The sequence below is a fragment of the Neopsephotus bourkii genome, unplaced genomic scaffold (assembly GCF_033783945.1).
Source record: "Neopsephotus bourkii isolate Nb327-2 ecotype Australia unplaced genomic scaffold, CSIRO-AGI_Nbou_v1 NB_947, whole genome shotgun sequence".
Lineage (NCBI taxonomy): Eukaryota > Metazoa > Chordata > Aves > Psittaciformes > Psittacidae > Neopsephotus > Neopsephotus bourkii.
The window spans coordinates 399,952-424,321 of NW_026901441.1; the positions used below are offsets into that span (position 1 = coordinate 399,952).

At 39.5% G+C, this 24,370-nt stretch overlaps 1 protein-coding gene across 2 annotated transcripts in view; it reads right to left on the reverse strand.

Moving 5' to 3' along the window:
• KCNQ5 (potassium voltage-gated channel subfamily Q member 5) overlaps positions 1 to 24,370 on the reverse strand; it is a 277,209-nt gene that overhangs the window by 18,455 nt on the left and 234,384 nt on the right. The window contains exons 6-11 of one of the 2 annotated variants that reach the window (XM_061358524.1): positions 23,966 to 24,076; positions 22,189 to 22,284; positions 18,365 to 18,459; positions 16,797 to 16,823; positions 13,717 to 13,773; positions 8,156 to 8,376 (exon numbers count right to left, since the gene is read on the reverse strand). In XM_061358524.1, coding sequence (XP_061214508.1) covers positions 8,156 to 8,376; positions 13,717 to 13,773; positions 16,797 to 16,823; positions 18,365 to 18,459; positions 22,189 to 22,284; positions 23,966 to 24,076 — 607 coding nt within the window. The remainder of the gene's footprint in view (positions 1 to 8,155; positions 8,377 to 13,716; positions 13,774 to 16,796; positions 16,824 to 18,364; positions 18,460 to 22,188; positions 22,285 to 23,965; positions 24,077 to 24,370) is intronic. The other variant, XM_061358525.1, reaches the window with a different exon arrangement.

Below are 24,370 nucleotides of genomic sequence, written 5' to 3' on the forward strand. Positions count from 1 at the left end.
GTAATGATGTGTCTGTTTAAACAGAATCAAAAAGTTTTTGTACTTTTTAATTTGTTTTCTGGGAACTGCCATATGCTAGCTACAACTATCCAGCATTAGTAAGTGCACGTACTGACACCATAAATAGCTCTATGGAAGTGCTCCTAACACAGTGATCAGTGATCCTAACATAGACCCTTTAACTTGATTTTTGGTAGCCTTTGGAAGCACTTTGATCTCAGTTTGATTGTTTAGGAAGCAGTTAGGGCTTTTCATGTGGGTGATTTAAATTATTCTGCTGAGGCTGAGTACCCACCTTTCAGCCATAGCAAAACCTAAATAGGTGCCTGAAGATGATAGACTGCATATAACTCTTAATTATTCATGTTACAGCACAGTGTTGTGTCAACTTGGTAAAAAAAGCATTTGGAAAAAAGGTCTGATTTTCACTGTAATGCATGACTCAAGGTGAAAAGTGGATGGTGGCCTAATTTTCATAGGTGCTGAGTTATATCAAGTCACAGTTTATAACTGTCATTCAAAATCCAGAGTTCAGCTTGGGAACTGAAGTCCAAGCAATTCATCATGCAGGTCCACAGCATGTTCTCCACCCCCTCTGGCAGCTTCATCCATGCACAGAGCTACTCCTGGTGCCCAGGGCAGCAGTGCAGGGCACCCCAGGGTGAGACACTAATCTCCTAAGTCGTCTGATGCATGAGTGGTCAGAAAGAAAATGAGTGGAGAATTCAGTGCATCTAACTTCTGGGCAAGTAAAAGTCGACATAAATTCCAACCTTTTGGAGGACAGGTTGTGACTGTAGGAGGTGCCACTACATAGGCCTGCTGCAGGAGGGGTGCCCAGACAGCTGCTTTAGACTCCAAACTGCCTGGCTACTGGGCTCAGGTGATCCCTCTTGTTCAACAAGCAGCGCTGGCAGCTTAAGGCTCTCATTATCCTGCTCTTTCAGCCCCTTCTGCATGCAGTGTAGAGCCTCTGTTATGCTGCTCTAGGTAATGCATAGGATGCCTGAAAGATAGGTGCATTTCACTCAACTTTACACCACCACTGAAATACCTTCCTTCACCCTGAGCATTTGCTGTGAGGAGTCAGGGATTTAGCCTACATTCTCTAAACAAATGAGGTATCATGTGCATATCTTACACAAATGTCACAAGGCACAGATTTTTTTCACAAAATCTCTGTTACTTTTTTCCCCTCAAAAAATACTCTAGGTACAAAAACCTTCATGGTTTATGTTCATACAGTTCATGCAATTTCCCTTTATCAAAATAAAATGTGTCTCAGCCTAATGCCTTTGTTTAAATTTGTTTCATGAAACTTCTCACCTCTTCACAAGCTCTCATTATTTTCCTATTTATTGAACCATGAATACAGATTCCCTTCACTACCCCTAGAAGTGTTTTTCTTTCAAATTTTCCTTTGCTTTAAAACATCAACAAGCTGACTCTCTTTCAGTAGAGTTCCATAAACCTTTTTACTGTGACTGCCTGCTAAGCTCAACAGAAAAAATCAGCTGTAAAAGGCAACACTAATTGGGATGGAACTTAACCACATACTTCATGATAAGAACACCCAAAGCTTCCTCAAAAGGGGAAAGGCGACAGCTTATGTTTACATGCTTTCCAGAGCAAAGGCCAGAGAAAGTGCACCCAAGAGAGTGTTTCCTTATCCCTAAAAAATCCCGAAAACCCAACAAACAAGCAAGTCATTTTCTTCTAATCATGAAAGAAGGAAGGAGGTAGGACAACTTCCATGACATGCTGTTCTTGTCATATGCTTAATATTTGTTTACAAAGTGACACAAAAATCCCTGGTAGCACACAACAGTATTCGAGTGCCAAAATTAAGAAAGAGGAAGTAAGGATGATAATATTTGAAAACATTATTTACAGGGAGCTTTTATGAAACGGTTGCCATTTCCGTGCTGTAAAGCAATTTCTCAGGAAACAAATGAAACTGGTGCCTCCCAGAAGGAAGGGCACTTCTGCATGAGCTTGAAGCAATTCCCTTTCTCTTCCGCCTGACCTGAGCCTCCACCCTGCAGGCAGTACCTGTGAGGAGCGCAGCAGTGCTCTCTCCATAGCCCTTTCCTTTCTCCCTTGCCTTTCCCCTAAAAATGGCAGAATTTTCTGGGTGGGGAGAGAAGAGGACATCAGAACTGAATTCGGGAGCTGCAGTACAGTATGAATCCGAATATCACAAAGAATATCTCTAACATTTTACATGTGAAAGCATTTCTAAAAGAGCACAGATTTAGCCAAAATGGAAGACAGGATTGGTGGGAAGCTTCTTACATATTGTGGGTATAATTATCTAGTCTCTTTTCTTTGTACGTACAACTTTTAAGGTCAGAAACCTAAATTATATCAGCTATCATATAATGCAGGCAAGTTCCAAATATATAAAATTCAAGCATTCCTTTCTAACAGCTCTCAATTATCTTCAGTTATTATTTAACTTCTCAAAAATTTTCAGCACTGGCAATATTTCATGGAACAGCTCTCACTGCTTAATTAAAAAAGAGTCCTTTTCCTTTTGAGTGGTGATATGAAGGTCCAGGAGACTTTCTAAAAACAATTCATTATATGCACAATAATTGTGCAGTTAAAACAGCTGATCTTATTATAATTAATGGCACATTAGCCAACAAATTTAGATGGCTGTGTGAGAAGACTAAGAAAGAAAAATTCTAGGTTACTCTAAATGTATGATCTGAGTGACTTTTTAGATATGTATCTCTGTTATTTTATCTGAAATGCATGCAAATCATACTTCTGTGTTGTGTGGTCTGCTGCTGTCCCTCAAAGAGCTGAGCTTGCTAATCATTCACCTCTGACCACTGAGTAAGCACTTGGTCCAGTGAGCAACGGTGCACAGCAAGTTCCTCAAGACATATCATAAAGGGAGAGTCCAAATTATGGACTCATAATGTCCAGGACCTGGGTTGGGATAAACTAAAATAATGCCTCAAAACCACTGGCCTGTATTTGGTTACAAAAACCAAACAAATTTCTTTGGAGCTTAGATCAGAATGTCAGGTCTTCCTGATTAATTACAGTGATAAGGGTAATAAATGAGAGCTCTATCATCCAGTTAAACAATCACAAGAAAATAAATCTGCTGCGTAACACAGATTGTTATATAGCTAATAAAATGTTATTTAGTCCCATCATGTGGGGTTTATACAAATTGAGCAGCTCTGTTCTGACACTCTGCAGTTTTATTTGAATCAGTAACTTTAAGCTAACCATGACGTTACAGCCAGAAAATTCAGGACCTTTGCCACATCAATGAAACTTATAGAAGGTCAAGATGTTTGTGTTACTGAAAGGAAAACCTGTCATTTTTGCAATACATAAATTACATGGTAGTAACTGAGGACATGGGGGCTGAAATGCACTATTGCATTCTTTCCATGGCTCTTATAATATACTCTACCCTGAGGATCCCGTGCAAGTACTCTGTAGGAAATGAAAGGTTAGAGGTCATGTGAGAGCATCCTATTCAGGGATGGTGCAAGAAATCAAACATTTCCTTAGAGAGTTCTTTTTAATTAATCAAATGGAATATGCTGGCAATATCTCCAGTGCTGAACATTTTTGATTCAAAAAGCTACACTATGTCTCTAGGTTACAGTAAAGGCAAAATAACTCATGAAAAGGCTTAGAAGCATGGGATGGTAGAAAACAAGTATAATAGGGCATTTTTGCCCCTTACTGAGAACTGCATTCACAACATAAGTTCAAGACTTCAGCTGTCATAGTGCAAGACTGGAGCATGATTTAAGCAGAAAAGGTTCTGTTCCTCAGAAAAGGTAAGCAGTAAAATACCAGGGCAGGAACACCAGTGTCTGAAAAAGAGAGATTTTGTGAGGTGAGTCTCTGTGGCTGGATCTACATTAAATACAGTGAGGCATGGGCACAGTGCCTTAAAGCAATGGCATGAGATCACCTATACTATTTAATTGCTTGCACAGACTCTGGCATGGGTTTGACCCCTGCCAGTGGATATTCTCACATGCTAAACGCAGTTCCTCATGGCCAGTTTGGCTGCAGTTTCCCTGGTTTGGTGCAGGGACACAAGCTATACTGTATAAGGAGGCTTTGGGGACAGGAGTGGCTCTTGGTTCACTTTGTGTACAGGTATGGGGGTGGCTGTGTGCCACTCTGAAGTCAGGCAGCATCTTCAGCTGTGTGAAGTGGCACCCCTTTGTGCAGGCTCTTGCATGAGCCTATACAATTCTTGTATCCTTGTGTGCTTTCTTAAGATTCACTGTTTACTGTTCTTGGTTGGTGAAGATTTCCCTTTGATCTGCTTGGTCCTGATAATTCCCCTTTAGACTGATAACAAGGATTGGAAATAAAGCATCCTGGCACCTTTGTAATCTGTGCAGTGTCCCCTCTTCAACAAGAGTTTTGGCAGTTGTGAGTCATATGTCACCAGAGATTGGACACGTATTTAAAATCAAATTATATAATCCTGGTTCTCAATTTCACTTCCCTGCACTGTTGTTAAGTGCTCTGGAGAGCGTCTGCAGCCATACCACCAAAGACCTCTCCAGCCATCAAAGCTCTCTCAGGTTTGGATTCCATTTTACAAGTGCACATATGTAGCTGAAATAAATGTTGCTGTTGCCAGGCCCACTTTGGCAACAGCAATAAATGGTTTATAGGCAGTTTCAGAGGACTGTTGCTACCCATAAATAAAGTCATTTGTGGAACAGTTTTGGTCATATTGTTCTAAGTCTGCTGTGCCAAAATCCTTCTGGGAGATACCTGTGGCCAGCTTAAATGTTTTGCTAGCAGCCAAGAAGCTCTCCTTTTAGGGTTTTAATATGCAGCAGGGTAGCGTTAGTAAGCTTTTGTTACTGGGTAGCCTAAGAGGAAGGCTACTACATTTTCAATCATGTTAGCCTCTAAGCTGCCTCCATAAGCTTCTGTCTGGATTAGAAATCTCCCTTTACAGGCCAGTTTCTAATTGCTAATGTTTAGTTTTCCCAGCAGTCTTTTTCTGATGGTTTTGGCCCAGATTCCAACCATGTCCTTTATCAGAACTCAGTCAGCCCTGCAAACTTGCTGTGTTGACTGTGTGCCTTAGATCATCCTTGGGAGCTAACAATTTCTCTTCCTTTCTGAGCCCTCTACTTCTACGTTTGCTTCTTTGCTTTATTTTTGCATGCAGTTCAGTGCACCTCACGGAGGAGGAACTCACAGCAGATTTTCTTCTCTGCCTGTGGTAAAGAAGGTCATTTACAACCCCAAATCCCATACAGTGAAATAAAAATCAAGCAAGTATCTGAGCATCTTCTCTTTTGGAAGGGGAAGTTCATAGTGAGAATTCAATATTTTTTCATGAGATCACTCACATAAAGTCTTGACACTGGACTGGGTACCCAGGACTATACTGCCACTATCCAAAACGTCTATTGCAAATGCAGTCTCTTTTCCCCACAAACATGCTACAGAGACATAAGAATCATCAGAAACACCGGCTGTTCAAGAATATGTTTTTTTTTGTCCAGACTTTCATCCAGAAAGGGGGGGTTTCTAGTTTGGCTTGAAGATCAGCCCACCAAAATAATTAATGATTTGGCCAGAGAATTCCTCAAGGAGGAAACTGGAGGACCTGAAAACTGAGAGATATTAATAAAATGCTGCAAATACTGTATTTTCATCCACTGAAAAGTGCAAGATGTTCTAAATTAAACACATCATCTCCAGATCCTTTTCATTGAGCTGTCAAATGCAGAAAGAATATCAAACTATGAAACTGGTAACACACACACACACACACAAAAGAAATCAAGGTTGGTAGTGCCTAACTTTTCCAGCAGCGAATGGGTAAGGCAGCAGGGAGCTGCCTCTCAGCAGTGAGCACAGTGGACATCTCTCTGATGATACCACTCCTAGAAGTAGCTGGATCAGGTCCCAGAGTGGAAACTTGGCATTTGCCTAAAAGCTGGAGACAATGGAAGCTGTTCCTTCTGCCACGGATGAGAAATTGGTCGTATCTGTTGGCCCCAGTTCATAAGGGTGGAAGAGTAGCTGGAAACCGCTGACCAGGAAACAGGCTGTGCTCGCCCTGAGGAGCGGGAAGATCTTTCAGGGTTTGCACATAGCAATGATCGCTCTGTTGTTGTTATTATCTTTGATCTACAGATATACCCAAGGTGCTGTTTATGCCCTCTTTTCCATGAAAGGGAGACAATAAAAGGGAACACAATCTCGTGCAGATCATTGCTATTAATGACAGTATGTGCAGGCCAAAACAGAGGACAAGCTGAGGAAATGTTTCTGTGAGAAATGGGCTGATGAAAAACTAAACGGATGCTTGAGTGAGGTGCAGGCTGCAGGGCTGGAGCAGAAGTGAGCTGCTGATACCCGGGGAGTGTGTTCAACAAATTACTCTCTTCTTGGGTCACTTCCAGGCACACTGCGGGTTACAGGGGTTTAACTGATGAAATCACTTCTGGTGATCACGTGGTTTTGGGGAGATACCTGTGCTATGTATGTGATTACATAGGAAGCCTAAGTTTAGACAGGGTGTTTTGACCCCACTCTGATACCTAGACCATTTCTCACTTCCCACTGTGGAGCAAGTGGCTGTGTCCCAACTCCACGTCAGTTGGAGACCCAGGCCAGCATCACACAGCCCCTGTGATGCAGCTGCTGTGGGACATGAGCCAGGGCCTGTGCCACAGAATATAGTGAGGAGTGGTGAGCAACCTGGACAGCAGCCTAGTGGTGGGTACACCCCAGTAGCTCACTGTAACCCAGCCAAAGTCAGGATCTGTGCATCTGACAGGTCTCCACAGGGGAGGGCTAGCCTGGAACAAGGACCTTAGCAAACAATGTTGGTTTGTCTTGTTTGTCCTCCAGGAAATGTTTATTTACCCAGGCTTTTCCTGAAGAGATGTGTGGCGTAGGATGTCCTCAGCTGAAGGATGGGGCATGTCAGTTCAATGGGTATTCTGCAAAGCACATGTCTGTAATAATATGTGTTCTTTAAAAGGAAGCAGATACCAAAATTGCACTTCTGCCTAATTAGTTTTACCACGGTTGTTGGATGTATGACGGATGACTGCCATAGCAGAAACTGTTTAAAGTTACACCTCTTTACTTGGATCGAATTATTTAAGTTGTACCTTTCCCAAACAGTCAGGGTCACTGCCTCCTGTTATAACTGATCAGTTTGTTTCCCTTATTTTCTACCTGGGGGCCTCACAAGAAAGAATAAATCACTTGTACGTTGGGAAAAATGCGAATGGAGAAACCAAAGTCACTGGGGCAGCAGTACCTCTAGAGCTGTGTGAGTGCACCTTTCAGTGCAGGATCTATCCTTTACAGGGGTCAGGCTCATCTGGAATGCTTGACTCCTGTCTGTCGGGGGAAGTCTTTCTGAGCACTGGCTAGTTTAATGAGAGAAAGAACCTTAGCTAGAAAAGAGCAGAGAGGGGCAGCATGGGAGGCAGCGGGCAGGAAGGACTATGTTCTTGCCTGCTGCACTCTCAGCAAGCCATTTTCACAGAGATCCACCTCTTCACAGGTAGGAGTCCTTCCTACATTTAAAATACCCCTTAGAAAGCAATACATAAATGCAATAATGCTTGTTGTACTTGCTGAAGACACCTGCCTTACCAAACTGGATACATCCCGGTAAAACTTAAAGCACCCAGTTGTATGTCTCTTGGTGGCTGACAGCTGTAACCCCAGTGTAGGTAAAAGTGCACTTTGCAGCTCCTCAGCAAGCTCCCCTGCTTGAGGAGGGCAGTGCTGTAAAAGGGGTGCTCTCTGCTGGCACAGGCGCAGGCAGTGCAGTGCTGGCTCTGGTGCAGAGGCAGCAGGGTTGGAGAGCAGCTGTGCCCAGCAATGCGAGAGGTGCAGAGCTGCTGCACCCAAATCCATGTGATGTTTTTAGCCCACCTGCAATTTTCAGTAGTGACCCTCTTTTCCACCCATTGCTCCCTATGCACCACTGACACAAGAGCAAATAATCCCATTGGCATGCTCTTTGAAGAAGGCTATGTGTCTCTGACCCCAGACAGAAATTCCTTCTGCTTTACAGAAATGTGTCGTGTTCACAGTGCGGGTGTGCAAGAGCGCCAGCAGGCTGGGAGCAGTGCGCAACGGCAAATGGGGCATGAAAGACTCCTACCGTCAACCACAGGTTTGGGCTGCGAGCTCTTCAGCCGCAGTGAGGGCCTGAAGCGTGTTCGGTCATTGAAGCTCCAGCTCTTCTGGACTTTGGTTGGGCTGCCCTCAGTGGCAATGTCAGCACTTGGTGACCGGCGATCTCCAACTGAAGACTGCCTGTTCTTTATACTCTGACCTCGTGGGCTGGCCATCCGGACCCGCTCCTTAAAACTTAGCTTTTGACTGTGAAGGAGAGAAATACATTTTATTTCATGGTTCCTTCACTCCATTTCTTTTTTCTATTGTATGATAATTGAAAATAATTTCTAAAAATTCTTAATAGTGCAAATCTGTTTCTCACACACTTTTGATTGAATATATTTCATTTGGGAATGAAACTGATTTGATCTAATTGTTTTTTGGTAGAAGTATTTTCAATGGCAGTCTATCTTACAGGACAGAATAACCTTATAAGTGAAATTAAAATTAATAAGTTTCACCCAATTTTTATAGATTAATCTCAAAATCTTTTATTTCTATTCCTTAAATTTTAAATAGGTTTATTAGTCAGGCCAGCTCAGTGCATTTCTGGCCATCTCTTCAAATAAACAAGAACAAAATTATTCTATTACTGCATGCCATGTAGTATTGTTTAGTTGTTTTTTGTTTTTTGTTTTTTTTTTAAGCAGGCAAAAATACTGTTAGTATATTCATGCTTTTTCAAGATGTGGCACTTCCAACATTTCACGTGCGTTGTTAATCATCTCCCATATCCAGAATTCCTTGTTACAGCACTTGGACAAGACAAAACCAAATTAACAAAACAGCCAAGAAACAGTATGATGACTGATTAATGGAAGTGTAATGATACAATATGTGCTTACTAAAGTCATTGCAGGGAATTAAGGTGTGAGCTGACTGCCTGCAGGTGATATTGGACAGGCACTTTAAGACAGGTATAGGAGCCCAGACAAGCTCATGACTGTGACTGCTGGCCTGGCTCAGTGGCAGCCCTGTGGTCTTAACAGCTGTCCAATTCTAAGCTGTTTTTTTCCCCTCTTGTGGATATGTAGATTATCTGCTTCCTAGTGCTTAGATTACCTTTGCTCACGTTCAAACATATCTAATGAACATCCTGTGATCGCTATAACTATCTGTTTATTCTTTTTCAACATTTAACATTTTTGCCTTTGTCTCTTCCTGTAGCAGAAGGCTTAAGGGGGAAACAGAAAGGAAGTCTGATAGCAAGGTTTAGAAATATTGTTTTAGCTATAAGGTTAAGTTCAAACACCTGTACAAGGGAATGGTCGTCTTCATTAGTAGTGCTGTTCTTGCAACAGCAGAGATGATTGGAGCAATACAGTAGTTGCTCATCGTATGATGTTCATAGAATCATAGAATGGTTTGGATTGGAAAGGACCTTAAAGATCCTTCAGTTGTAATGCCCCTGCCATGCAGGGGGGGACACCTTCCTCTAGAGCAGGTTGCTGGGTCTTGCAGTACTACTGCTCTGGCACAGGCTTTGGGGTGCTTTTAAAACACACATAGCAAAGTCTGTCTACCTCCAAATTATAATTGTATTTGAAATTAAGACACTTTCTAGTACTCCCAAAGCCTTTGCATTTAACTTCAGCATGTCCATAAGATGTTTTCAACAGAAATGAACCCTGCAGCTAATCAACTAATGCTAACATGGACTATGTGGTCCTTAGCTATCTAGCCTACTACTAACACTCTGAAAATACAGTGTTAATATAGAATTATATGAAATGGAAAGTAGTTATAAAATTCTGTGGTTGTGAAATGTTGAGATAATCAGGTATCTTTGTCCATGCATAGCACAGCATAGCATAGCATTTCATTCTGAGTACACACATCACTGAGAGCAGAAAGGATGCAGTTTGTACCAGGCAAAGCACATGCTGGGAAGCTTATAATGAGATAATTTTCAAGAATGCCAAAAAGTGAGCATATCAATAGCAAGATTATTAGATAAACGTATTTCTATATGGCATGTTGAATCACTTGAAAGAATACCTTTACTATAATTTCTGAATATAATCCCCTTATTCCCTTGCCCAAAGTAAGCAGTTGTTGAAATAAACACACCATGGTACTGGAAAAGTCATCTGTTCCCATTGCAAATTGTTATCCAGACATGCAGTACTGGGTGCTGTTGCATATACAATACAAAAGACCCACGGAACCTACTATTTGAAAGAAAAGTGACTTCTAAAATTTAATTTTCAATACAAACTAGATTTCAAGAGTGAATTACATTTCAGCTCAGGAATCTTTTGCATTGTACAACTTAATGAAAATATAAGCTGTAACATATTTATTAACCACATTATTGCATTGTCATACTATACAGCATGAGCAGCAGAATCAAAATGGACTTTTTATTACAGATATTATTCCTAGGCATGTGTCTCTTGTGCTTTTTTTTTTTTTTTTTACTCATCTTGCAGCTCAAAATGTATTTAATATTGTAGCATGAAATCAGATTTTTCTTTTTGGTTTACATATCTTTGAGTAAAAAAGTTTCTGGACAGCTCTGTCCCTGATGCACTAATTAAAATGAAAGGAAAATTGGTAAAACAGCCATAAAACTGATCAGTACAGACAATATTTTTTATAATCCCATTAACTCCAAAATAAAAGTGAAAATAATGAAAAAAAAAACAAACCAAAGAAAAAATCACACATGTTGTTCTGTCAATTAATTTGTGCTAATGAAAGTAATGGCTGCTTTTAAATGATTTGTACACAGGGTGATTTCAGTTATAAAAGCTGAATGGTACACAATGGCTACTTAACCTGAATATCTTTAGTTCTCCAAATCAAAGCAATGAGGCAATGGTGAAAGGAACAGTAGACACTTCATCTGTACTACAGACATTTTTCAAAAGTGCAACACTGAGAATGAAAATATTAATTTAAAATGCAGACCTCATACTCGAAAATAAAAATAACCTCTGCTTTGTAGCAATGGCAATGTAATGGCATGCCAAGGGTCCATGCGGAGGATGCTGCACTGTGACGAGAAATGCAGCCCCTGAGGGAAGCATGGTTTGGAAACTCTATTTTGCATCTTGAGAGTTTCTTCAGACACTGGTCATACCAGTTCTTTGCTTCATGGATCCCTGTTCCTATTTTGAGACTGGTGGGAAATGTTCCTGAAGTCACTGGGTCCTGCTCAGTGCAGGCATGAATTGTATGACTTGCAGCAATGGAGTATTCATGCCTGGGAGAGGAAAGCTGTTGACCAACATTTTCATGTGGCTCTTCTATATGTGATAAATAACAGAGCATGAAGGAATAAGTAGTGTTAGAGATACACCAGAATGGAGATAATTTTGTGCCCTTTCAAGCATCTTTGGGCATTCTGCACTTGAATCAGTACCCACTGGAGCCTTTAGGACATTTTACTCTGGTTTAATGCCAGTTAGATTAGCACTGTGCTAAAAATCCTTCACCTCTTGCAGGATGTAGCCCACTTTATTTTCCTCTCTCCCCTTTTCTCTTTTTATATAATATCCAAGGGAAATCCCTTGAATTAATGTAACACAATAATGGCCAATGGAAATGTAAGTAATCCCAAGCTTTAAGTTTAATTAAGGTCCAAAAGGCAAAACACTTGAGAAAGAATCAGAAAATGAAATTACATAAGTTCCTGAATCAGGCCTAAATGACAAGGACCTGAGAGAACCACAGCTGCCTCCAGCCATCTCTGCATTTCTTCAGACATGCATCTGTCCATCATTTCTTGTACTAAGGTTCGGTGGGAAAAAAGCGAGTGACTTGTCTCTGTTTGTTTGCCTTCTGGAAATGGAACGTCAGTTGCTGGATCTTACCACTCATTCCTCCCGTCAGTACAAGCATGAGCCGTTCACTTTACTGGGATAGCAAAGGGCTTTCTAGTTCTTCTTCCTTTTTAAATGCTGTCTTTTCCACCTGCGGTTTATGAAGGAATAGGTGCTTACGGACACTAGAGGTCACTGAAGTTTCACTGCAGAGGGAACAAACCCTTCTCCGGGCGACCAAATGACTAGAATTGCTAAGATTTCGTTGCACTTGGTAAATGCCTTCGAAGCTTTGCTTTTCTCTCCTGTACTCACAGCTCTGTCTGTCTTCCATGGACCATCTTACTATAATTTTTGGTTATCTGAGTATCTTCTTTCCTCCCCTCGCCTATTTCCCTTTCTACCTTCCTGCATTTCTGGTCAAGTTTATCTTCTGCTCTGCTTCAGCCTAAGACCTGCAGCACTACTGCTTGATGCTACCCACAATTTACAATTTGTTTCCTAGCTTTTTGTAGTGAGCTGGTTGTTTGAAATGGGAATGGGAAGAAATTGGAATGAATCAAAAGTAACTGGAGGGTCTGAGGGTAGGAGAAAATGCTTTGGATTTCGAGTCAAGATAGAAGCTAAAACTGTCAAAAAATATCACCCATGGCAAGCAGCAAGCAAATGTACATGCCCATTTTCGGCAGTTATCTTCCAATAAATACAGATGTTGATTCTTACCAAGCTTACAGATGCCTTCACTGAAATTAAGATAATTTGAATAAATGCAAATGCAAGGGATAGTACAGTGAGACCTGAAGTTCAAACATTCAAGACTTCTCCACCAGGCTCATGATAGGATCATGAACCCAAGAAATGTAGTCTTACACCTCATACCTTCAATGTGGAATAACAGGAATTTCAAGGATATAATGTCAATTTCAAGACCATGAAGTTCAATCGACAAACAAACAAAAAAGTAGTTCTGCGGGCTTGTGTACATTTTCCCTTTTTCAAAACAGTTTCCGGATGAAGAGAAACTATTTTTTTTAATCTCAATTTTCTATCATCAGATTGTACTTCTATTGTCTTTTGCGTTATTTTTAAAAAGTAAGAAAAAAATTGCAATATGCATGAGTTATAAATCAAGGATTTCTTCTCATAAGATCCATCCATCTAAGAATTACCATTTTTGGTAAGAGACACAATTTCCACAGAATTCAGCTGAAGCAGATGGTTGATTTCACATGCATTCCTCTACCTTCCAGCACAGGATGCAGGGAGAGCTTCCACGGGCTGCGTCCAAGGGGATTCTTCTCAACAACAGTTGCACATTTTGACTTGGTATTGCCTAGCTTGCATAGCTTAAAATTCTTCACTAATTACTAGATGAAGAACTCAACTGCCATGGTTATAAAAATCCTCTTGGACTTGGGGAAATGTCTTTACCCAAATATTCAACCCCAGTTTTAGATCTCTGCAGGGTAATGCATTCCGAAAGTTCAAGTCTCAGGGAGAGAAGGGGAACAAAGCTTCAGCAAACGTCAGCGTGCTGTGCACTGCAGTTGTTCGATCAGATGAGTTTCAAAGAGCTGGTATTATTGCCATTGTATTAATGTAATTGCAGGCAACAAGCAACAAGGGAATTACAAGCACTTAAAAATAAATAAAAAAAATTGCCTCCTTTGGAGAAGTAAGGAATTTCAAAGCACTAAGGAGGGGAAGTAAATGAATCATGCACCTGATGTTAGTTGGCATTCTCAAACATCATGTGAATAGGCAGGATGCTGAATACCTATGTTTCCGAGGGGTGTACATCCTGAAGAGCTTCTCTTTATTACTACAAAGCTTACTAGGAGTGAGGGGAGATAGAGGACCATATTACTAAGCATTCCACTGCTAGGTAAGGGGTTAGGCTTTCCACCTCAAGTTAGATTCTGCATCACTGGCATTTTCTTTTTCATATGGTGCATGCAGAGAGTTTACATTAAATATACTTTTAGAAACAGATACAGTATAGGAAGGAGGCAGAGAGAATTCCAGAGCACAATTTACTTCTTTCTGTCAGAGCAGGGATGAGTTTTTCCCTCAAGCTCCTATACTGGTGAAACTCCTTATTGAACCAGAGAGCTGTCTCAATAGGGAATTCGTATTCAGGTTTGCTAGTTAACACTAGATTGGTGATGCTCATCCTTCGCAGACACCCAATGCATGTCCTACACATAGCTTAAGACTGCTTATGCTCTCAGGATGTTGTAAGATTCATCAGTCTTGATCAAGTTTCCTGCACAGGAAGAATTTCAGCCACATTGTATATTTAAACAGAAATAGCATTATTTGCATGCAGTATGTGCATTTGTAGATACGGAGGATTTAACATACGGGTTTTTTAAAATAACTCGCAGATCTCTACAACTGATTTATAGAAGTATCTTACTTACAGTGTGGATACACTAGAGAAGTTATCTACCATTAGTTTTGATAAATGATTAATTAGGATATGTGTGTATAATATTTTGAGTAGTACAGCATACATATTTTGCTTAAAATCAATATGAAGCTATAGACTCCTAAGCACAGCTCTCTCAACTCAAATGCACAGCAGTATTCAGTTACCTAATGAAAGATTGCAGGTCTATATGTAGCAAAATGCAAGACTTAATTTCTGTAAGTGTAAAAGTCATTTTGGTAGAAAATAAGTTACTTTTACCTAAAGTAAATAAAAGTTTGTCTCTACTGTTGTTAGAACGGATACAGATCAAAGAGCATATTCAGAAAGCAAATCAATGCACTACTTGTGCAAACACATCTTCATTTAAAGTAAAACAAGAAGCAGCTTTCTTAGTTCACATAGCATCCCATGCAAGTCAATCAGCATAGCAGTAAGAAAGAAGTTAAAACAGTCGAGAACAGTCATCTCAAAGTATGCTGCAGCAGTTCACATATACATTTTTACCACAAATGACCACATACACCACATGTATATTCAATGACACAAACATAGCAATATATCAGACAATAAACAGCCACTGTTTTAAAAGGCACTGAGTGGTCTGTAGGGTTTTTATTGTAGACCAGGATCTCAGGAGTTAACTAGTTCAATTTTATACCTACACTAATTTGCAACAGTGCACAGACAGCTTTAGAGTTTCTGAAAGACACACATCTTCCATTCAGTGAAAATACAGTGAAAAAAAATCTGACTAAATCATTGACTACTTTCAAATCCAAAACAGTTACCACTAGTATGGAGCATGTAATATAGTTCTGACAGCTGGTTTGGTTTGGATTTGGGATTTTCTTGCATATAGCATCTACTTAGTATGAGCAAATTTGTCTCTTTAAGTGCTCACAGGTACAACTGGGAATAACCTTTCCCTTCTGCACAAATCACTGTTTTGGAAGTGTTCTCATTTACTGCCAACTTCAGTCTCACCTTTAAAAAAGCTTAAGTCAATTTTAAATGTTGCTGTTGAAAAGAGTAGGAAATACTTTTGGCGAGTGCAAATAGTTTGGATCAGGCTGTAATAATTTAAGGAGATCAATACGTTGCTAGCAAGCCTATGGGGGTAATGTATATGAAAGTCACAGAACTGACAGAGCAGGTGAAGTGCTCATGAAGGACATCTCAGAGCAACTCCAGCCCCCTTGAGTTACTGTGACATTAACAATAGTTATGTGCACATCAGGGAAAAGGATGGAGTCAGGTGCTAGATGAGCAATCTGGAAAGTGGAACAGAGCATGGGTAATTGATCTGAAGACTTTCCACCCTTGAGTGAATAACCCAGAGGAGTTTGTGAACTACAGTACAACTCTGGGGAAGATGTATTTCGGGGGTTGCTGTGTCACTGCCATTTTTATTCTTGGCTTTTCATTGTTTTCTGCTCAGAGGTTAACTCACTGTTCTCTGATCTTGATGATACTGCAGTGCCGGCTGTCGAACGCCTGCTGACTCCCATTGCTAATGAGTTTCAGGGGTAGCGTAACTTCTCCTGTAGCCACTGAGTCCTTTCTTGTCCCTAAGCATTTGGGCTACAAGTACAGCAAACAGCAGCATTTCCTTTTACTACCTTAGGACATGCATCACCAGGGCTTACCAGTGAGGACAGCCCTGCTGCAGCCCTTCTCTGTGTGCTATAGGCAACTAGTCCTCATTCAGCACCCAGGCTGGTAGAAACACCGCCTACCCTCCTGGCCAGGGATGCTAGGGTTTATTTAAGGAGAGATACCAGGCTGTCTCCCCCACCCAATAAGGGTCATGAGAGAGTGCAAACCCTGCATCTGGGAGGAGGTGAGCTCCTGCAGTGGTGCTGTTTCCCTGTCCACCGTGTCCCAAAACACTCTTTAAGAGAGAAGGACAGGATGTTTCTTCAGGGCAGAACAGACCCTTGCTAAGGTGATATCAAACCAGCTTCATTGGGAGGTCCTGCCCCTGCGACAGAGGCTGGTGGGCTTGTTCACAAAGCCAAATTCAGCCATATGCCTCTAAATTCCACTAGAAGTTACAGATTTCTGAAAATCACAAGCTTTGATTTTACGCCAAAGCCAAGGCTATGTCCTTACCCAGGAGCTGGGTCTAGGGAGGCTACTCCACTCACTACACTGCCACTTTTTGAACCGAGCTCCCCCTTAAAGTTAAAACATGCATAGAAACATAAAAATTTGCCTATTTTTTTCCATACAAAAACTGTGACAGAGAAGCAAATTTCAGCAGCATTAGTCTATTGGTACAAGTTTAAAAAATACAGTTTTGTGATTCTAATCTGTTAACATTTACAGTTCATTGAACCTACTGTACAGAACCTGAGGAGACATCTAAAAGCCATTAAGAAGCAACAATTGCACAGGTAAAAGAAATAAAAGAAGCTACAAACCTGCTAGAAGCTTCCCCTTGTTCTTTTCTTCAGGTCAGGGTGTGGGAGGGAAAAACATACTTGTTATGCAGATAGTAATCACATTGCTTAGTTAAAGATGATGTTAGATATATGGTAAACATAAATGGATATGTTAGTGTACAACACACATGTTACATTGCAACCACAAAAACATTCAGGCAAGACTCATAACTACAATGCTTCTGAAAAAGAAAATTTTCAGTTTTAACACATGCATATAACATGCTTAGTACATACCACTGCAGACTGAGTTGGCAAAGCACTTAGGCAAAATGCATTGCTGACACACATTTAACAGAAAGCTGTAGGCTCTTATTAGAGAAAGTTATCTCTGGTAAATAAAAAGGTTTAATTTTAGGATAGCACAGCAATACACTTATTTAAAATAACAAGCAGATGCACTTTTGAGGGACAGTCATATTTTAGAGTATTTAGGCGGGACACAGGTTCATTACTTATGTGATTTTATATCCATCAATTTATACCAATGTTGCCTTCAACTTGTTTGTATATTTGTCAAAAATCAATATTCCATGTAATTTTTAATCTAAAAGCTCCTTTTAGTTTGGAGCATTTTGGGATTACAGCTATAGTAATGGATTACTTACGGCTCTCTTCTTGTCAACTCTTTGAAATTCAAAGATCAGCTTTGGGTACCCAGCCAAACCTCTTTTTGGCTGAGCTTTTTGGCACACGATTACCTTTTTACTGTCATGTGGATGTTCATCACCCAGCTTTGAGAGAAACCACTAATTCTCTTGCACTGTCTGCAATAACAACAGTTAGGATGCTTATCAGAGCTTTCCCATAAGGCTCTTAGTGCTCTCCTTTCTGATCTTTATCAACTCTTTTTTACTTCCTGATTTGTGCCCCCACTGAACCAGCCAGCTTACTACCTTCTGGTAAATCTTTTCCTGAATTATTGAAGAGTCTTGAGCTGCCAGTGCTCTGTGAATTCTCACACAAACTAGGACATCAAATATTTCCTGTCTGCCAAACTGCGACATCAGGTCTTTTTAGTCATCTTCCACTGCCTGTGTGGGTAACTGAGAATATAATTCACCCTAAGGAAATACTGAATATATCAGAAGTTATGATGAAGAGGATCAAATTTCCCAGTGCATTCACCTGCAGAATACCACAAAGCTCTCTTCCCTTGGCAATGTAAGTCTGCAGCTATAGCCTTACACAGAGGCACAGCCAGAAAAACAGCATTAAATCAAGGAACTAGCTCTGTATTAAACTTAATGTTTTCCTCCTTAGAGGTAATTTGGAACTGGGTGAAACCTTAACCTTGATATATGACTTCGGGGTTTGGGGAAAAATGTTTATAATGCCTGTATTCAGGCATATTTCTTCAATAAATGGCAATGATTTGTATTTGTCCCACTGTGCTAGGCTCCTAGACCATACTGATCTGATTTGTTAGTTGAGATTTCTAATGAGAAGGCTGAAGAAGACAAAACAAGATGAAACAGACAAATAGTAATTATCCATAAGCTTGAACAGACATTGAGGACAGCACCAGATGCCATATTTGTACCTACTTTGTAGGGCTGCAGGTATGCAAGGCCTTCAAATGAGGCTTCCAGGTAGCAATGGAAACCGATTTCTCATCAGCCGCATAACTACGCCATACACACTACGTGCAGGATATATGGTAAAAAAGAAAAAACAAGGCAAGAGGGAGCAGGGAATGAAACAAAAAAATGAAAAGCAGATTAGTAACCAATACAAGTCATGGCTTTCTTTTATCATTCATAGCACTGATACATGCCTGAGGGGAGGAAGAATACTTTCATAATATCGCCAGGTGGCTGTCAGGTTTGTTCGGCTGGTGTCAGTAGAATAAAACCGCCAAGAAGCCTGGTGTGGGGAAACAATAGAAAAGCACAAAGGAACCAAGAACATGAAGTGACAATGCCACTGCACTGGTTATGGACAGAGGGCATTTTTCTCAGATTGGGATGTGCTCTATTAGGTGTACTAGGGAAATACCAGTGAAAACCTACTAAAACTTTTGTGAATCACAGTACATATTACATGGTGAAAGAAGAGTTCCTGGTTTTGTGAAAGCACCAGGAGATATTCAGCACAAAGAGGTGTTCAAAAAAGCACTGCAGTGATTTATCTGTGACAAGTTCACAGGGGCACCCACCCAAACTTGCAGTCTGAGGTAAAGAAAGTGCCATAATACATTTAGTAAATTACAATGAATATCAGACAAAATGCAGTTAGAAGGAAAGAGAAGTGTTCTCTGTGGTTTGAAACAGTGCTAAATATTTAAGAACACACAATAAATCATATCAAAGGAGAGTGACCAAAGCATAGCATTGAAAATGCATTCACGGTTTAGATTTATAACTGCATGTAGATGGTAAGACAGATTCTTGGTCCTGGAAATCGGAACAAGTTCCCTGATGTTAGCATAGCTATATTAATTTGTACTATCTGAGTATCTGCATTTGCTGTATACTGTCATCTATTAAATATCATCCCTGTGTTTTTCTACTGCACATCTCCCAGAAATATGTCTAGTCTTCATCTACAGGTGGAGAACCTGTCACTTTGTATATTGATCGACATTCTCATCGTCAAAGATCTCCTCATTATTTTAAATTTGGAATTCTTTGGGTTTGGCTTATAGCCAGAGATAGTTCTTATGTTTCTGTCCTATAGGTTCCATTAATTCCTCTCTGGACTTTTATGTTCAAATAATATTCACACTGAATATTTCTTACAAGCTAAAGAAATTGAGAAAAGTATGTCAATATGAAACATTTCAGCTTTCTATAGTGATACCTTAGCTATTTTAAAGTCAGGTAAAGGCTTTAGGAGTCTGTATAGCTATGGCAACAGAGAAGTTAGCACAGATTAATTCTACAGAGTAGCTGATTAGAAAAATAGATGCTATCCTGATAAGCTATAGCACGCTCATTTCTATGGTAGTTCACTATCAATATCCACAACAGACAATTAAAAAAGGCCTGGGCACAGTTACAGTAGACAATGATCACACACATCCTGCATCTATGAACATGAAATTTTCTCCAGTCCTGAACTATTCCCCCCCCCCCCCCCCCCAGTGTTTTCTTTACTTCCTCCAGTTTTCCAGTCTCATTTGCAAACTTTAGATACTGAGTTATATGTAGCATTTATGTACATATGTAGCATGTTAGTACCGGCATCACCATACGCAGTGATAATATCAGCTGCCGTCTCCTTGTTACCTTTCTGGTTTTGTATCTAAGGACTGTAATAAACCAGCTGGGGTAACATACTGGTAACTTATATGAAGCTCTTGACCCTTCTTTCCTACTCTTTCCTCTCTGTGTTTTTCATCTTTCATCAAATCCTTTTCAGAGACACTAATACTAGGACAGATACCTCTTGTAATACACCGATTTCATTGTTTCTAGATCAAGGTTTGTATTTTGGTGTATTAAAGCTTTTGGTAAGAATCAGTCCACCCTGTATAGTCACCCAGATGATCCTTGGGTTCTTTCCTGTGTGCCTGCCCTCACCTCTCCTATTCTGCCAGGTCTGGTGCCATTGGCAAATATCTCCATCAGCAATTTTATATTAATTTCCAGGTTACTTAAAATTCTGAACATGAAAATGAACACGTAAATGCTGAACAGCCTTCATCATGTGAACCCACCACAAATGTCTTCTTTTTGCAATGATTTTGCCAATTGACAGTCACTTTCTGAAATCAGTGAGCTAGCTGATCTGAATCTATTTAGCGTGATGTCTAACTAATATTTTGGTTGAACTGTCATACAATAATAAGATGAGCTACATCAAAAATCTAAATCTATTCTGTTTCCTCTGGCAACCAAACTTGGAAGAAGTACATTAGAATATATGTTAGAAAATATCCCAGACATTCATTCTACAGTACAATAGATACAAAAGAAGTGGCTTTATGTTTAATATTCTAAAAAATATTAAATCTCAAATATTTAGCATTTAATAAAAGCTGTACAGTAATAATGGAAAACATCTATTAACTTAAAAAAACGCTCTTCAAAGATGGCCTGGCATCTACCCTGAACTTATCATGGAATTCTAGCATGTTCGTAGAATCATGCTCAGCTTCTTTATTTGGATTTATTATTTCAGATTTTAAACAAAACCATAACAGCATAAATGGCACACATAAACCACTTGGGATCCAAAGAAAATAAACTAGGCCACTGTAAGATTATTTCCCCCCTTTTTTTCTCAGTGCACCAAGTAGAGTGAAGGTTGGTGCAAAATCATTCTTTAGAGGATGTTCTCAGTTTTAACTAGGACTGTAAGTTAAGGAAAAACCCCAATCAAAGCAGCTGTTCATCAAATATGCAATTTTTGTTAAAAAAAAAAAAATCTGTCTCAGTTTTTGTTCTGTCAGTACTGGAGCTGAAACCACCTCAGACAATTTCAGACATTTTGGAATTGTTAGCACCTACATGTCCAGCTTTAGAACTGAGTAATAGTGAAAGCAATTCTCTGGGCAGGTCACTTTTTATTTTCACCAAGTGTATCATTCATTGGAGCACTCTAAACCCTGCAGTAGATGAAAAGTAGCTTAATTACCATGCCCCCTGCCAGGGGAAGAGTGCTGTGCTGTCAATTGGGTTGTTTAGGGATCAATTCTATTTTAGAATCATAGAACAGTTAGGGTTGGAAAGGACCTTAAGATCATCAAGTTCCAACCCCCCTGCCATGGGAAGGGACACCTCGCCCTAAACCATATTACCCAAGGCCTCGTCCAGCCTAGCCTTGGACACTGCCAGGGATGGAGCATTCATAACCTCCCTGGACAACCTATTCCAGTGCCTCACCACCCTAACAGGAAAGAATTTCCTCCTTATATCCAATCTAAACTTCCCCTGTTTAAGTTTTAACCCATTACCCCTTGTCCTATCACTACAGTCCCTAATGAAGAGTCCACCCCCAGCATCCCTATAGGCCCCCTTCAGATACTGGAAGGCTGCTATGAGGTCTCCACGCAGCCTTCTTTTCCCCAGGCTGAACAGCCCCAACTCTCTCAGCCGATCCTCATATGGGAGGTGCTCCAGTCCCCTGATCATTCTCGTTGCCCTCCTCTGGACTTGTTCCAACAGAATTCACTAACTGCAGGCATGCAGTTGACATGCGTGACTTGGCTTCTTCAGCATGGATAGAAGAACTCAAAAACCGTTCATATAAATGTTATATAAATATGTCATTAACACACAGAAATCACTAAGCAAACTTATGTCATGAAAATAACCAATCTGTTAAACGTTATTCCCACAAAACTTTCCAAATTGAAATAATAAAATCTGCTCCAATGTGTACTTTAAATAACCTTCTATTATATTTTTATGGATTTCTTATTTACCTGAATTAGACTGGCAGCTGGGTTCCTTCTTTTCTCAAAGTGTTTCTGCCGATGCTGTTCCTGCACTTTTAAAGCAAATCCTGAGCCAAGGATACCCTGCAATACAATATGCCATTTATCATTATTTAGGTAGTTTTTCAAATAAATATACATAATCAACTATAAAGATTTTGTGAAGATTTTATACTATGTAATTGCTTCAGATAATGTTTATGACAGTATATGACAGAATAAGGTTTATATACATATGTACATAGATAAAATCTAGCAGGAACATTCAGAGAAACTCAAGCCAGGAAGATGAAATGGCCACCTGCTAGATATGCCAGATATACATGGACCTCAAAGTCCACATCTGCAGTGCTTAATAACTTTTGATTATATAAAAGTTAGAAAAGGCCTTGCTTAGCAGATTAAGACCATTTCTTCTCACTTTCCCATCCAGATAATCCTATTGCTCATTCTATAAGCTATGAAAAAAAGATGATGATGAAATCTCTCCCCTTTTACCTTTGAATAAGTAAGATAAATTTGACTACTACTAAACAGACCCAAAGATTGAGAATGTTTCCCTCCTTGGCTTGCAAGGAGTATAATATTGTGATATTGTGATAATATTTCTGCTGGACATGTCTGCATTATAAGGAAGAACTTTTCCATTTGATCCTTAGTCAGGGTAAAATAATATTGGAAATGCACAAGATTCAACATATCTCTTGTTTTACAGACAGATTCAACACAAAAGTGTTTATGAGAAAAATTAGTATCTGTACATAGATATGACACGAGGAGCGAAAGTTCTGGCATCTCTAATATTTAAGGTTATTAATAGTTTACATGTTCATTGTATTTCTAAGACTAACTGTCTTGGTGGTAATTAGGTGACAAAAGGAATTAATTACAGTAACTGCCATTAAATGTTACAGATTCACAAACAGGCAATTTACTATAATTATAATGCATTATAATATGTCAAAGATACTGAAATATTCTTTATACTTAGAGTAAGAAAAAATGCAGTACACTAGATGATTCAATGCTGTTGGCAAATGCGGACTCTTAATCTTAGCTTGTCTATATGGTTGAAAACATGTATTATTATAACATGCATGTTTTATAGTGATCTACAGATAATGAACCTGAGTATTAAAATATTGACTGTCTGTATATGTTGCAATAGATGCGATACAGCAAAATACAAATGTCACTTCTGATTTCATGCTTATTCAATAGTAATTTAAGAAAGGAAATTCTCTCACAAAAATGAAAAGTTATTTCTGAAGCTGCACTATATTTTTTCATTAGATTATTCCCATTTCCATTAAAGTCTCTTGAAAGCTGGTAAAAGCAATGTAAACAAACCATCATGTTTATTTACAATCATTCACAGAAAATGATAGCTGCATTTTTACATTAAATGACATAAACTTTTGGTTGATCTAGTGCCTTCTACTACTCTCTGTCAGTAGCCTGAACACCATCTACAAGAAAACCTATTAGAAATATCTCACTTATTTTTTCAGCTGACTTTTTTTAAAGAATCTGAAAGAAAAACAGTAATATATAAGCCACAATTCATAATAAAAAACAGGAATTTCAACCTTACACAATAGTATGTGACCTAATTTAGTATTATTTCCCAGTTTTGTCCATGCCAAAGAAACTTCCCAAACCTCAAGCAGTTGTTCTTCATACAGAGAGCTTCCTTAAGCCTTTTATATCAAAATGACTCTAGAAGTTTCTATTACCTTTTTGCAAATTTTACAGGCATACTCACAGCAGGTAGTGCAAAGAAAGAAATGCCAAGTAGAGCAAATCCTGCAGAAAGCAACCTTCCAAGCCAAGTAAGAGGAGTTTTGTCTCCATAGCCAATGGTTGTCAATGTGATCTAAAAAGAAATTAATGTATGCTGTGGTTTACCAGAATTCACTGAGAAATTAGTTGCAGACTATTTACATTGCATGAAAAAGCATTTCCACTAAATAGCCCAGGACACATGAAATATACAGTTGTTTCTAAAAGAAAACCAAACATAAATAAATTATTACAATTTTCTACGAAAAATAGGGTTTATGACTGAATAACATGGAGATAGATAATAAATGTGAGAAAAATACCTAAATAATCAGAATCACAGATCAGTTCCAACCCCCTGGCATGGGCAGCGGCACCTTCCACTAGA